General features: G+C 32.8%; 1 protein-coding gene across 1 annotated transcript; it reads left to right on the top strand.

Annotated features, from left to right (window-relative positions):
• Positions 1-7,310: 7,310 nt before the first annotated feature.
• On the top strand, positions 7,311-13,976 carry LOC126744629 (28S ribosomal protein S27, mitochondrial). Its single transcript, XM_050452125.1, has 2 exons — positions 7,311-8,020; positions 13,173-13,976. The coding sequence occupies exons 1-2, from the start codon at positions 7,429-7,431 to the stop codon at positions 13,841-13,843; spliced, it is 1,263 nt and encodes a 420-aa protein (XP_050308082.1). The 5' UTR covers positions 7,311-7,428; the 3' UTR covers positions 13,844-13,976.
• The last annotated feature ends 557 nt before the right edge of the window (positions 13,977-14,533 follow it).

Here is a 14,533-nt window from a genome sequence, read left to right as displayed (position 1 = left end):
AACCGTCTGCGGCCGAACTAATCCTCTGTTTATTCTCCACCTCACTACTAAGGAATTTCATTAGACCTTTTAACCTCAACTCTAACACAGAACCACCAGGATCATCAGGGACATCGCTTGGAACACTGGTTACTGAAAAGGGTGAACGCTGCCAAACTCGAAGCAAATCTGGAGGTAAACATGGAAGGGAAGGGAGGAAACATAGGAAATCCCATGTAAATTTTAAGGGGGTCAATTATTGGCTTCCCTATACATTTTACAGGCAAAATGTAAGATAACTTTTTGAAGAAACCAATCTGGCAAACCCTCGTGCAAAGTTTCAAAAAATTTTATTAAGCGAATCTTGAATTATTCAATTAAATATAATTGCAAAATTAGCAAATTTTCGGTTCAGGTAAAACCAAACGGGCACCAGTAAAATGAATGTTGTCACTGACGTGAGAAAAAGTGTCAATAAAACAGTGACAGTCGATATTTGAAAACAAGTATGAATTATTCAATCGACGAAAAAATAGCCATAATTAAGTGGCATTATGCGGGAAATAGTTTTAGAGCAGTATCTGAAATGTTTTCAGTTTATTTCCCCACCAAGCCCATTTCGTCCATTTCAACTATTAAACAAATGAACATCGCTTTGTTTATACTCGGACACAATATCCCCAAAAAACAAATGTATTCGTGGGAATTATCGGACACCATATCATTGGACCCTTTTTTATGGACTATAACCTAACAGCTGAAACCTATTTGGACTTATTTCAAAATCAAATTGGACCCGCCTTGGAAGCAGTTGTTCAGGAAGATCAAATGATCTGGTACCAAATGGATGGTTGCCCGGCCCATAATGCCCGTATGGTTAGAGAGTGCTTGGAAAATGCTTTTAACGGCAATATTATTGGTCCACGGTACCAGATACTTTGGCCAACCAGGTCACCTGATCTTTCACCGAATGACTTCGTTTTGTGGGATCATTTAAAAAGGGTCATTTATAAAAGTGTAAAATTTGAGAATCTTAACCAGTTACAAAACGCTATTTCGTTAGAATGTAATAAAATTTCCCAATATCAACTTAGCAACGTTAGAAATAAATTTTATGATCGGTTAGGATATTGTTTAGCGGTTAATGGTCTATTATTATACGGTAATTCTCTATTATTTTTAAAAAAGTTATTGTATTTTATTTTATTTTTTCACACTTAGTAAAATATTAAGAGTTCTGTTCTCTCTTTTTTCGGATCTATTTTCGATCTTCTGAGTTAAACATTTACAATTATTTATTGCAACGTCTTTGGACTCGAATTTACTAACAATAGGTTTAATGGTTGAAATGGACCAGATACGATTAATGGGAAAATAAATAATTGGTTTAATTAAATTCTAAGTATGATAAAATTATTTTTTTAATAATCGATAATAATAATTGTTATTGGTTTAACTTCATCGTTATATTAAATAAAAGTTTAGATAAAAAAGTAATGTTAACGTGTCTTACTTTGAATGTATGGTTGTGAGATTAATAAAACGAAAAAAAACATTTCTTGTATTCGGCTGTACGTCAGATTTAACAAAGCCTTATAACAAATTGTTTGCTGGTGGCTGGTGTCTGGTTTTACCTGAACCGAAAATTTGGTAATTTTGCAATTACATTTAATTCAATAATTCAAGATTCGTTTATTACAATTTTTTGAAACTCCGCACGAGGGTTTGCCAGATTGGTCTCTTCAAAAAGTTATCTTACATTTTTTCTGTAAAATGTACAGGGAAGCCAATAATTGACCCTCTTAAAATTTACATGGGATTTCCTATGTTCCGCTCGGCGACGCACCACCCGGTATAGAATCCAAAGTTGTTCATTCATTGAAACTGCTGAAATTGCTCTTCTCTGAGGTTTGGCGTCAGATTTAGAGTAAGTTTTGACATTCAGACTGTCAAAAAGTCTATATGGGAACAAGATATCTGTTGAGAATATCTGCTGCTTATAGAGCTTTACTAGGTAATTTATTTTGGACTCCAATGTCTAGAGATAGAAAGCATATTAATTTTTAAAGTCATAATCCAAAATTCTTAACCCATTTTGCCATATTGTCCATCTAGGATCCTATGGTATTACTAAAGACCTGGTTGCAGTTTTTAACTTTTAATCCATCAGCATATTCTGTTGTCGGCTGCTCTATGTGATCAAAAGTGGTCATTTCTTTATAATCTTGGTCTGAAAAAAGATGTTTTTAAATTCAATGTCTTATACATCTTGGACTCAAAGAAATAAAAAAATATTTTTTTATTGATTTCAAATATATCATACAAAATATCATTTGGATTCATAACAGAGGTGTCAGTCTAAGAGTTACATTACTAGTAGTAGTAGTACTAGTAGTACTTGTAGACTTGCATGTTGTCCCAGTCCAGATCTTTAAGATCTTCCCGTTGGAATGTCGTTGCTCCGAAAATTTTCCTTCTCAGGCGACTCCACCTATCATAGATACCTAGTATGTGGTATGAAGTTTCCTCCCCTGTACCGCAATTCGGACAGAGTGGGCTTTCTTTTATACCAAGAAGGTGTAGATCCCTGTTTAGACTGTTGTGCCCGGTCAAGATTCCCACCAAGTCTTTGATACTTTGTCGGATCTTTGTTAGCAGTCGCCTTGCTTTAGAGCCGTCATGGTCTGGTATCATTTCCTTGGCCTGTCTACATCCTTCTGCCCTTCTCCAATTCTTCCTTGTTTTTTCCCAGGTCCAATTATTAAGTGCCTGGTAGATTTATTTTTTGCTAAGACCGAGACAAGGTTCGGGGCCTACGAAGGGGTTAACGGAACGTTGTCTTGCTAGTTCGTCGGCCCGCTCATTGCCCTCGACACCTTGGTGTCCTGGGACCCACCTCAGTCTCACTTCCCTGTATGCTGCAAGCCTTTCCAATGCGTCTCTGCATTCCAGGGCAAGCGCTGAGCTGACCCTGGGTCTCTGAATCGCCTTAAGGGCAGCTTGACTATCGGAGTAGATGCAAATCCCCCCGTTACCTTCCAATGCCTCTCGTTTGTTTGTTACTTCGAGTATAGCAAATACCTCCGCTTGGAAAACTATGGTGTGTTTCCCTAGCGGGAAGGATTCCCCTGTGTTCGTTTCCATCCTGTACACTCCGGCTACGGCTGAATTGCTGCTTTTCATCCATGATACATCTGTGTACCAGGCCTGGAAACCACTTGGCTCTTACATTACTAACTTAAATGTAATATTTTTTTACTATGATAAAACTAAATTATTAATTAAAGAGCTTAGTTTAACCCAAGCAGTTTATCACGAAATTAAGCTTTCACCTCTGGTGGGGTCACTTGTTACGGGGACCATTCAAACTCAAACTGAAACTCAAACTCAAAAATGCTTTATTGTCAATATAAACATAGAAGTTGTAGACAAAGCCAACAGACTGTACATTAAAGGAATAAAAACGAGAAACTAATTTAAAATAAAATAAAATTATATAAAACTTTGAAAAATCCTTAAATGCTAATCATTAAAAAATTCACTTAAACTGTAGTACGCTTTACTAGCAAGAAATATTTTCGTCCTTGTACGTAGGCTTTTTTCAGTCTTAAGTTGTCTTATTTCTAGTGGAAGTTTATTAAACAGCTTTCTACCTCCATATATGATAGAGCTACGGACAAGTTCAAAATGAGGAAAGGGTAGCCTCAACAAATAATTTTGTCGCGTATTATAGTGGCTTCCTAAGTGGAGTTCCTGTTTATATTTTATAAAAACTAAGCAAACTGTTTCCAAAATAAAGATACAACACAGGGTTAAAATATTATGACTTACAAAAAGCGGGCGACATGAGTCACGAGGCTTGGCCCCACATAGATATCTAATGGCCCTTTTTTGGAGTACAAACACTGAACTAAAAAGTGAATTTGAACATGAACCCCAAAAGCAAATTCCATATCGAAGGTGCGACTCGATAATCGCGAAGTATGCAGATCTGGCGATGGAGAAATTAAGACTGGTGGCAATAACCCTTAGGGCGTAGCAGCCTGATGAGACTTTTCTACATACATTCACAATATGGTCTTCAAATTTAAGGAACTTGTCTAAGGAAAGACCCAAAAACTTACTGAACGGTGGCATGGTGATGGCTTCATTATTTAAACATATATCATTTGTATTCCATTTAAAATTAAGGATATTTGTTTTGGAAACATTAAATGTCAAAAAATTTGCATCACACCAGTCTTTTATTTTTAACAAATCTGCACGTATATTGGCCTCCATTTGAGAAACATCAGAGTCGTGCCAGATGATGGTGGTATCATCGGCAAACAATGTAAATTTGCCAGTTACCTGCAGTTGTGGCAGATCGTTCACATAAATCAGAACTTTTTCTGTTTAGAGGACCCAGTACTGATCCTTGCGAAACACCCACATTTATATTAAGTTCCTTAGAGATACCACAATTAAATTTGACAGCCTGGACACGATTTGATAAGTAGGAACGAAACCACTCAAGGGGAGTTCCTCTGAAACCATAGAGCTCCAGTTTCATCAGCAGCACTCTGTGACTCACGCAGTCAAATGCCTTGGACAAGTCACAGAATACCGCTGCTGCAACTTCACCAACATTCAGTCGGTTGTACAGGTGCTCTAGAAAGCTAAAGATAGCATCATTTGTGCTCACAGACTCACGAAAGCCAAACTGCTGAAGACTCAATAGGCGAAACCTATTTAAAAATGAAACCATCCTCACCTTAACGAGCCGTTCCACTATCTTGGCTAAAGTAGGCAATAACGCTATAGGTCTAAAGTTAGAAGGACAGTCGCGATCGCCACCCTTGTAAAGAGGAACAATCATTGCTCTTTTTAAGCACTCTGGGAGAACTCCAGACATAAATAAAAAGTTAATTGACTCGGCCAAGACTTGCAAAGCAACAAGAGGTAATCCCAACCTGATGAACTCTTATTCTTAATATTAACCATTAACTGTTTAACCTCTTCTACACTTGTGGGGGAAAAAAAGAAAGATTCGGCTACTACCACATTGCTGAGATAGCTCCTGGGATCTATTTTTTGTGAGAGATTGGCTGCAAGGTTACTAGCAATATCACAGTAGAAGGAATTAAGGACATTGGAATCTAAGGTACTTGGAATAACCAAGGCATTATTTTTTCCCCTTAGCTCATTTAAAATCTTCCAAGACTCTTTTGCTCTGTTGGAGGAATTATTTATCCTCCTATGAAAGTCCTTATCCATTTTGATTGAGTTTCTGTAAATCTTGCGGTATCTGTTATAATAATTTAAAAATGTTGCATTGTTCGTAGCGTAATAAAAAACAAAAAAGAGAGCGCATATTTTTCCCAGATACTCGTAAACCCTTAGTATACCAAGGTTTTCTATTTCGTTTCTTAATATTGACAACAGGAAAAGCAGTGTTAAAATTGTTTAATGCTATTTGATGAAAGCTATGCAGTGGGTTAACAGTAGTCAATACATTATTCCAACTTGACATATTGCAATGCAAGGAGAATTTGCGGAAATTAGCTCTAGTATAAAGTCTATCGCGTGCAAACTTATTCTCATTAGCTGCACTATTAAGCTTTACTAATCCCACTATTGCCTCATGGCCAGACAGACCGGCATTGATTGTTGTACACTGATTTTCGTGTTGGTTAAAATTCGTACAGAAGTAATCTATCAGTGAGGAAGAAAATGCTGAAATCCGGGTTGGCTGATCCACGTGCATCTTAAAATTAAATGAGTTTAACAGATTAAAAAGCATTCGATTTGATCCATTAGATTTGTCTAAAAAATTTACATTAAGATCGCCAGTCAGAATCAACATTGCATAAATCGAAATTTCACTTAAGAGGATCTCCAACTTTTCTAAAAACAAATCTAAATTACCAGATGGAGATCGATACAATCCTAAAATATACAAATTTAACTTACTGCTAAATACAATAGAAAACTCGCACACCTTTTCAATCAATAGATGATCAAATCTGTCAATAGTAATAAACACAAATTTAGTTAAAAAAGCTTTCTCTAACATAATAAGAGTACCACCATGTGTATATTGCTTGCGTGAAAATTTGGAAATTAGTACATAACCAGGGATATCAATAGGCTCGTGAGACCTCAACCAGTGTTCAACAAGAATTAACACACTAGGAAAGTTAACCGATTCTAAAAATAGTTCCAATTCGCTAACTTTTGAACGCACAGATTGAACATTAAGAAATGCTAGGGAAACTTGATTATGGTAGGAGTTTCTATTAAAAAAGAAGATCCAATAGCAAGGGTGTCTATAGATTGGTCTAGTTGAGGCGTAACCGAAGACCTACCTTCGATCAAGGGTGTATCGCTGATTATCCCACTATTGCTAATACCTAAAGATGCTAATACTAATTTGGATGACAGAAAAGTATTTTTAACATAACATAACATAACATAACATAAAGATAAAAGTTTGCACATAGATTTGGCAGAGTGACGGTACCTAAAATTTTGTCTGACATCAGTAATTATTCTCACAGAAAAGTTACGGTTACAGATGAAAGAATTCATAAAATGAATTGTATTGTAATATCTGCTTTTTGAGCACTTATTAAAATCGCATTTAATACAAACAATTACATTAGTTATCCTGCCCATTGATAGCAAGGATTTTATTTGGGAAAAAGATGGCAATGTACAAGAAAAATCAAGACAAACAACAGCAACATCATTCTTCGTATAGTTAACAATTAGCGGAAACGCATAATTAATCTAACTTACTTCACCTAGCCTGGGAGGTTAACCGAGGTATAGCATCTAGTTTAAGACCCCTTCTTAAATTGGGCATGCATGAATTGCAAAAGAATGAAAGCGTTGTTTATTACTGAGATTTTCATGGTTTTAAGGATTAAGAATCTGAACCCAAGTATTAAACATATTGAGCTTGTTAAAAAACCAGGCAGTCTATGTCTTTTGTCAACAGATTTAATACAACACCTTTTTCTTAGAATCCATTTCACACTTTTGTTGTTTACATTTTTGCACTTGCCATTTTTACAAAAAATTATTTTGTTATGATTTAAGACAATTTTGTTAGGATATTTCGCACAATTTGAATAATGAAAGTTAGCTTTTCGACAGAAGTTAAAAGAAAGCCTCTGCAAGCTAAAGAACTGTGAAAAATAGCCGCATTTTATATGACTTATTTATTACATGCTCAGCAGTCCGTGTAGTTTCGAAGAGGTAGTTTCGCTCTTTTATCGCCATCTATATGTCGAGGAGTAAAAGCTTTTTCAGTGCTCTGTAAGTCGCCCAAGATTTCAGAGCCCTAAATTTATTCTACAATATCGTACGAGTCTCCTAACTTACTTTGTATAATCAAACTCAACCTAACCTAAAAATTAGATGAGCCTATAACCTGACGTCTAAGTAATATTTTTATTTAATAAAATGCTTAAATTAGTTCAAACAATTCCAAAGAGACCACTTTTAAAACAGCTAGGCTTAGAAAAATATTATACTCTGCGAACGTTTTTATCACAAGCCTATTATTGCGATGACGTGTGGAACCGGAGACTCAATAGTCCCCTTTTGCAAAAGGTTAATAATGAAGAGTTGTACTATGAATTGGACCAAAGGTATCAAAAATCCAAACAGCTCAATGCCCTTGATATAGATATTTTTGCGAATTCTATTCAAAGTGATTTATTTTGTGATGAACTTCTTGATATGGTTCACAAGCTTAGACTCACCGCAGATACATTTAATACACCAGAATCAACAAGTCATGCTGTTGTCAGATTATTGTTAAAATATGACAAATCAGACGATCTTTTAGATGCACTGGATGATAGACTAAATTATGGCTTGTTTCTGGATTACTACACTGCAAACTTATTAATGGATTCATTTTGGAAATCAAAACAATTTGCACATGGCGCTAGAGTTGCTTCTCAACTTATGTTGCAAGAGGAAGTGGATCACCCATTGTTTCAGAGTTTTGCACTCCTACATTGTTACAATTATTTATTAAATCCAGAAGGTGAGAAACTAAGTTAACCTTACTAAATTATTATTTAATACTTTTTTAGTCATATATTTACATAAAATATGATTCAGAGTTAAGTTTAATTTTGGGATTACTTAATAGGAAATAAAGAGACTACTGAAAACATAAGATAATTAAGGTAATATACTTTTGAAAAAAGGAGTCTATTTAATGTGATCGGGTTTTAAAACTCTAAACTTTACACTTTTTCCAAATCAAAAATAATTGTAAGACCACATATTAGCAATGAATAATCCAGGAGCTTTGGGGAAAATAATTGGTTAATAAGTGGACTAAAAATTTGCTGGAAATAATTTTTGAGTTCTTAATTCTTTAACTAGGGATGTAATTGATATTATCAGGAAATTAAAGCATATTTTCCTTAAAACATCCCTATGAAAGTAGAAAATAAAATATCATTAACAATTTCACAACAATCTATATTGTTTTGGCCTTACACTTTTTGCTATTATTTGCCTAAAAAATCATTAATACATGAGTTAATATCAGTCAAAGGCTTCAGGCTTAGAGAAACACTTTTTAATGATTAGGCAGATTTAATCATTAAATTTAATAAAGTTGTCATTTATTGCAATTTCTAATAAATTTCTACAAATCTAATAAAAAATTTACCTCAGGTTCCATTTTCATTCATTATACATACACCCAACAACCAAATACACACATACCCCACTTTTTTATTCTATCTCCAGTTACACCTGTTGATTTATTGATGATAGTTTTGAAATAAAAAAAAGGAAAAACCTGGGATTTTATGAAATTTAAGCTAACTTGTGGAAACACTGTTTTAAACATGGATTTTTTTTTTTAACATTTACAAAAAAGGGTAGAAAACAGGAAGATCATGGAGTGGAGAATACAAGGTAGTGTCAGAGGTGTCTTGCTCTTTATCTTTTATATTTACAATATAGCAAGGGAAACATTAAATGGCGCTCTGCTTTTTAATTATGTAGACAATACCAACCTCTAATACATAGATCAGGATTGTCAAATCTTCTGAGATCTCTTCAGAAAGACTAATACTGACACAAAACAGGTTAAAAAATCCTTGTCTAAAATTGTGACTTCCATTGTTTTGGAATCACACAAATATATGTACAGTATGTCCCAGGATGAGTGAATTTATATGTAATAATTACAAAAAAATTGTAGTTGAAATTTGACCATTTGGCATCCAGCTCTGCTTGATTAAAAAATAAAATTTAGCTAATTTTTTGTTTTTTTTAAATCAAGCATGCCTTGATACAAAAATTTTTTAAATTGTATGAGTAGGTAAAGCAGTATTTCTAGGCAAGATATGAAAAAAGTTTATAAGAAAAAGTTGTTTGCAAAATTATGCCTGAATAATGAATTTCATAACCATAGGCCTACTTTGATTTTTACGTTTTGTGTACCAATTCATTTTTTTATTCATATTTAATTATTAGAGAAAAACTGATTTATTTATCTAATAGTTAAATCACTGATCTAAGATTTACAAACCATCTAATATATAATCTTCAAAAATATGTTTGTAATAAAATGTACATAGTTTGTCTAATTTAACAGGAAAATTTATTTTATTTACTTATTTTAAATTTATTCAATGTAGCTACCTCCATTATAGAAACATTTTTCAATATTTTTTCTAAACATTTTAAAAGAATTTCTAATTTCTTCAATGAAAATTGAATTACAGGCATCTCTAATTCTTTGTTTTAGTAATTCCCTCATTTGGTAATGGCTCAGAATAAACAATTTGCTTGAGCCGGCCCCATAAATAGGAATCAGAAATGGCTAAATCAGGTAACCTTGGTGGCCACTCAATTGGGCCGCGTCCAATCCATTGATTCGGAAAAGTTCTATTCAACCATTCTGCTACTCAAATAGTGGAGTGCGCTGGGCAGCCGTCGTGTTGAAAATAAAGATTTGTTTTTTGATCCTTTACCAGTTAAAGGTTCTAAGTATTCTTCAAAAATCAATCCAAAATTTGAAAACACGTTTCTTGATTAAGAGATAAAGTATGGTCCAATAATACTTAAATGGTAAGATATGGCACACCATACGTTAACTTTATGAAAATATTGCCTCTTGGATGGATTACCAAGTTTGGCGTTTCATTGGACCAAAACCGATAATATTGGGATGATATTACACCATTCGTCGTGAAAGTAGATTCCTCCGAGAATATTATTTTTTTTAATGAAAATCCCTCTTCTCTAAAATGTTATCGCCTAACCAAGCAGAAAATAATAAACGGCGAGCTCATCTCCCTCTTCTAAAGTATGCAAGTACCTTGGTAATTCAGATTTGCTTATGTTCAGCACCGCCGGTCTAGCTCTCAATGACATCCGAGGGTTCTCAGCAATTGACTCCAAAGCAAGGATTGTAGCAGCATAGTTGTCATCGTATCTCTTTTTCTTCTTTTTTTCTCATCTCAACACTACAAAAGGTACTTTAACGATATACTATTTCCATTACCATACGGTTGCACAATGAAAATTTTCTGCTCCAAATTTAACATTTTTCTATAAATTTTGATATTATTAATAACTTTTATTAACTTTACAATAAGATAATGACATAAGTACGGTTTTTGTAATAACTTTGACAGTGACAATGTTTCATAGTAGCTGCCAGATTTAATTGAGAATGTTTACATTTTAAGAAGTTCGACAAAAACTCGTAAATGCAGCAAAAAATAACTTAATGTAATAAGCGACATGCATTCCACGAGCAAAAAATTCGTACCGATCGTAAAAAGAATTAGTCCAAGGGCAATAATTTTTAAAATCATTTTCACTATTTTAACTATTAATATTTTTTTTTATTTAAACTTTTAAAAAAGGGAAAATAAATAATGAATAATTTAAACGTAAAAATCAAAGAAGGCCTATGGTTATAAAATTCGGTATTCGGACATAATTTTGCATCCTTTAAAAGTTTATAACAACTTTTTCTTATAAACTTTTTTATATCTTGCCTAGAAATACTACTTTACCTACTCATAAAATTTAAAAAATGCTTGTATCAAGTTATGGTTGATTTTTAAAAAATAAAGATATGCAAAATTAATTTTTTTAATCAAGCAGGGCTGGATGCCAAACGGTCAAATTTCAACCTCAAAATTTTTCGCCATTTTTACATATAAATTCGCTCATTCTGGAACACTCTGTATAGATAGGTACATCCCAGAGACTATCTTTAACAATTCAACACAAACTGTGTCATAGTACAAAAAATGTTTAGGAATTTATATAGATAAAAATCTGGACTTAACCCAAGAACTTTTATCTGTAGTAGAGTAAACTTTTCATGTTATTCATTAAGAAGACAAACAACTTTAAACAAACAACTTTTCCTACAGGATTTATAGTATTTAATTATCCTCACTATAGACATACAATGACTGATACCCACTTGTGTATTAAATTTTTTTAACAAAATCCCAAATAATCTTAAGGTCAAAAAAAATAGAAAGGCATAAAAAATAGAAAAAAATCTATACTTTTTAATTACATAAGTAGTTAAAAAGTTTTTTAACTTTCTATTCCATTTTCTAGTGGAGAGTTAAGCAAAATCATTTTCAGCAATTTCTGAAACTCAAATGAAAGCCTACCTAAAAAAATTGGCTCACTATGGGTATCCTCCAAGTATTATTATTTAAAAACCGGTCAGAGCTTTCACTGATACTTTTACAATCTCCCTTTTTTTCAATCTTTCCTCAAGAAATGCATAAATGCAAACTTTTCAAGAACAAAAAGCTTCTCTTTGAAAAACCAAAAATCTTGTGTTTCCACTTAGATTTTCATTAAATTTTATTTATTTTATTTAAATATGGGAAAACTCCATTAGCTGTTATAAAAATTCCAAGTTTGATTTACATTTAAATAACAATCTAAAAAAGCAAATAACAAAAAATAAATTAATATACTAATGAGTAAACAAAAAATAGAAATCCTACTAGAGATAACCTGGTACATAAGCCCCACAAGTAATATCTAATTAAATCATTAACAATAAAACAAATATTATAACCTTAATTATTATAAACAAGGTAACCCCTTAGTTGATTTAAAGATAAATTAAATACATGAATATCAAAATTATTTATCAGGGTCAAATTCCTATCAATAGGATTATTTTCAGCATACAAGGTTCTATGATTGGGATATAGAATATTGGCCGGTGTCTTGTATTGGTACATTGAAACTAATTGAATTTAAGATAATAGAGAACATAAATTCCTGCCCATGCGTTAATTTTTTCGAAATTTGAAAAATTAATGATTTCCTCGTACACATTTTTAATTAAAAAAATTGTTTGATAAACTCTTTATTATCCCTCAATTTATTTGTAAACCGTTTCTACTTCCATTGATTGTTTTAGGGAGGTAATATGGAAAATTGCATGCGGTTTAAAACGATGTGTTGACCATTTGATATAATATTTATTATTGTAATTTTGTATATTTATTATGGATAAAATATCCATTTTTACCATACATTCTTGCTTGTACGCCAACCGGTTTAATTTTTATTGGTATGGTAGAATAGACAATTTTATGTTCCCCACAATGGTGTGTCGCATGCTGGGGGTTCCCTTTTGATATCCCTTTTGACATTGATATGTCATAGGAACCTCACCTCCAGCTAACCTCACTTTACACTTCCGTGATATCTTTCACCCAGTCAACACGTGGTCGTTCATTTCTTATCCTTCGGATTCCTTTCCTAAACCCTTTCCTACCCCTTGCCATTGTATATTACGTGCCTTTAAGAATTAAATTTAGTGAAAGTATCAAGCGCACTTCTCCGTCAGCCTTCACCCAGGCATTGATATTAAATTAAGATTTGTTAATTAAAAAAAAAAAATATTGCAGGCAAACTGCCCATGACAAAGTGGCTATATTTAGCGCATATGCTGAAGTAGCCTAAGGTGGTGCCAAAAATGAAATAGAATTGAACACTCTAATTGAAAAAATGCCTCGCAGCAGAGCCATTAAACTATTTTTTTTAAAAGCAAAATGAAACTTCCCCCTGTATATTTAAATTAAGTGTGTTTTTATTTTTTTCAACACGTTATTAACGTGGTTCGTTTGGAAATAAAGCACTGTATGTATATAATACTTATATATATTTTTTAGGTTGGCCTGTAATAACCCCACCTCCAGAGCCAGAAGAAGAAATAAAAATAAGAGTAAAATACCTTAGGAACCCTTATGATGATGATCACTTTGATCTAAGAGAACCTTCTAAAATCGTTGGAAAAACTTTGGCAATGATCGGTAGACAACATAGTGATCCACTACATCAAAGTTTTCAGCTTTTAGGGTTAGCGTTATTTGGAAAAAAAGATGAGTTTAAGAAGGTTGCTGCTGAAATCAAAACACCCTTAGTTAAAGAAATTTTGGAGTTGGTTCCAGAGGATAGTGATGTTAAGGATGTTATGAATAACCTAACAACTGAATCAATGAATGTTAATGATATTTTAAAACAAAATGTTAAAAAATCGTTCGAAAAAACGTCCGAATACGATATCAGTGAACAGTGCAAAATGTTTGAAAAATGGGAGCACGACAGAGTGAAAAAAATGGATGAACAAAGAGAAAGGCTTACTAAAGCAAATAGGCTGGAAAATGTTGAGGATCTTAAGAAAGCTCTTAAGAAGAAAGAAGAAAAACTCTGGTTCTTTGAAAATGAAGACCAAATTGATTTGGATATTGAGGCCAAATATAAATTCTATCCAAAACGGTGGTTTGGCCACAAGAAGAAGCCAAGACAAATTGATGAGGGATATATTCCTCCTGAGGTTTAGATTGAGTAACAGATGTAATTGGGTTGATCATTTTCTAATAATATTTTATAGTTTAGTTTCATAATAATTTTGTAGTTATAATTATATATGTATAAAGTACCAAAATACTAATATAAGAAACGTCTTTTGATTATTTCATTGAAATTCATTCATATTGTATGCAACTATTTATGATACGGGTCATATAGGGAATTATAAAAGGACAACATAAAGAGATTAGTCTAATGTTTAGACTGTCTAATCCAAAAGCTTGGACTTGATGAACTATACATTGTCTACTATTAAGTTGGCAATATATGGGAAACTTTTATTATTAGTTTTAGAAAAAAAATATTATAAGAAGTTCTGCATGGTCCAATGCAGTAATCAAATTTCATTGTTCGTATACGAGGCTTGTTAAAAAATGTAAATTTTGCTCAAGAATGAAGTACATTTATTTTTGATAATAACTAAAATTGTTATAAAAAAAGTTGTTTAGAACTAAAAATTACATTCAAATATGCAGTTATATCCTGTTACTTACATTTTTTCCCTATTTACAATAACGAATCAAATGTAACTGTGATTACGTGAAATCTAGGATGCACTGACAAACAAATGATTTGTTTATAGCAAGAAATGTTTGACAGTGAGTTTGAAAACATCCGTTGTATTGAGTATTTGACAGAAAGTATTTATAAAATTTAAGTA

Source organism: Anthonomus grandis, chromosome 14 (genome assembly GCF_022605725.1).
Source record: "Anthonomus grandis grandis chromosome 14, icAntGran1.3, whole genome shotgun sequence".
Classification (NCBI taxonomy): domain Eukaryota; kingdom Metazoa; phylum Arthropoda; class Insecta; order Coleoptera; family Curculionidae; genus Anthonomus; species Anthonomus grandis.
The sequence above is the reverse complement of the archived record's forward strand: the minus strand, read 5'-3'. Positions and strand labels throughout refer to the sequence as shown.

What these genes read in the sequence shown, in the direction of transcription:
- LOC126744629 (XM_050452125.1), top strand. Translation starts at nt 7,429, where the DNA reads ATGCTTAAATTAGTTCAAACAATTCCAAAGAGACCACTTTTAAAACAG. An exon ending in TTATTTATTAAATCCAGAAG is followed by an intron (nt 8,021 to 13,172) that starts GTGAGAAACTAA and finishes TATATTTTTTAG; the next exon opens with GTTGGCCTGTAATAACCCCA.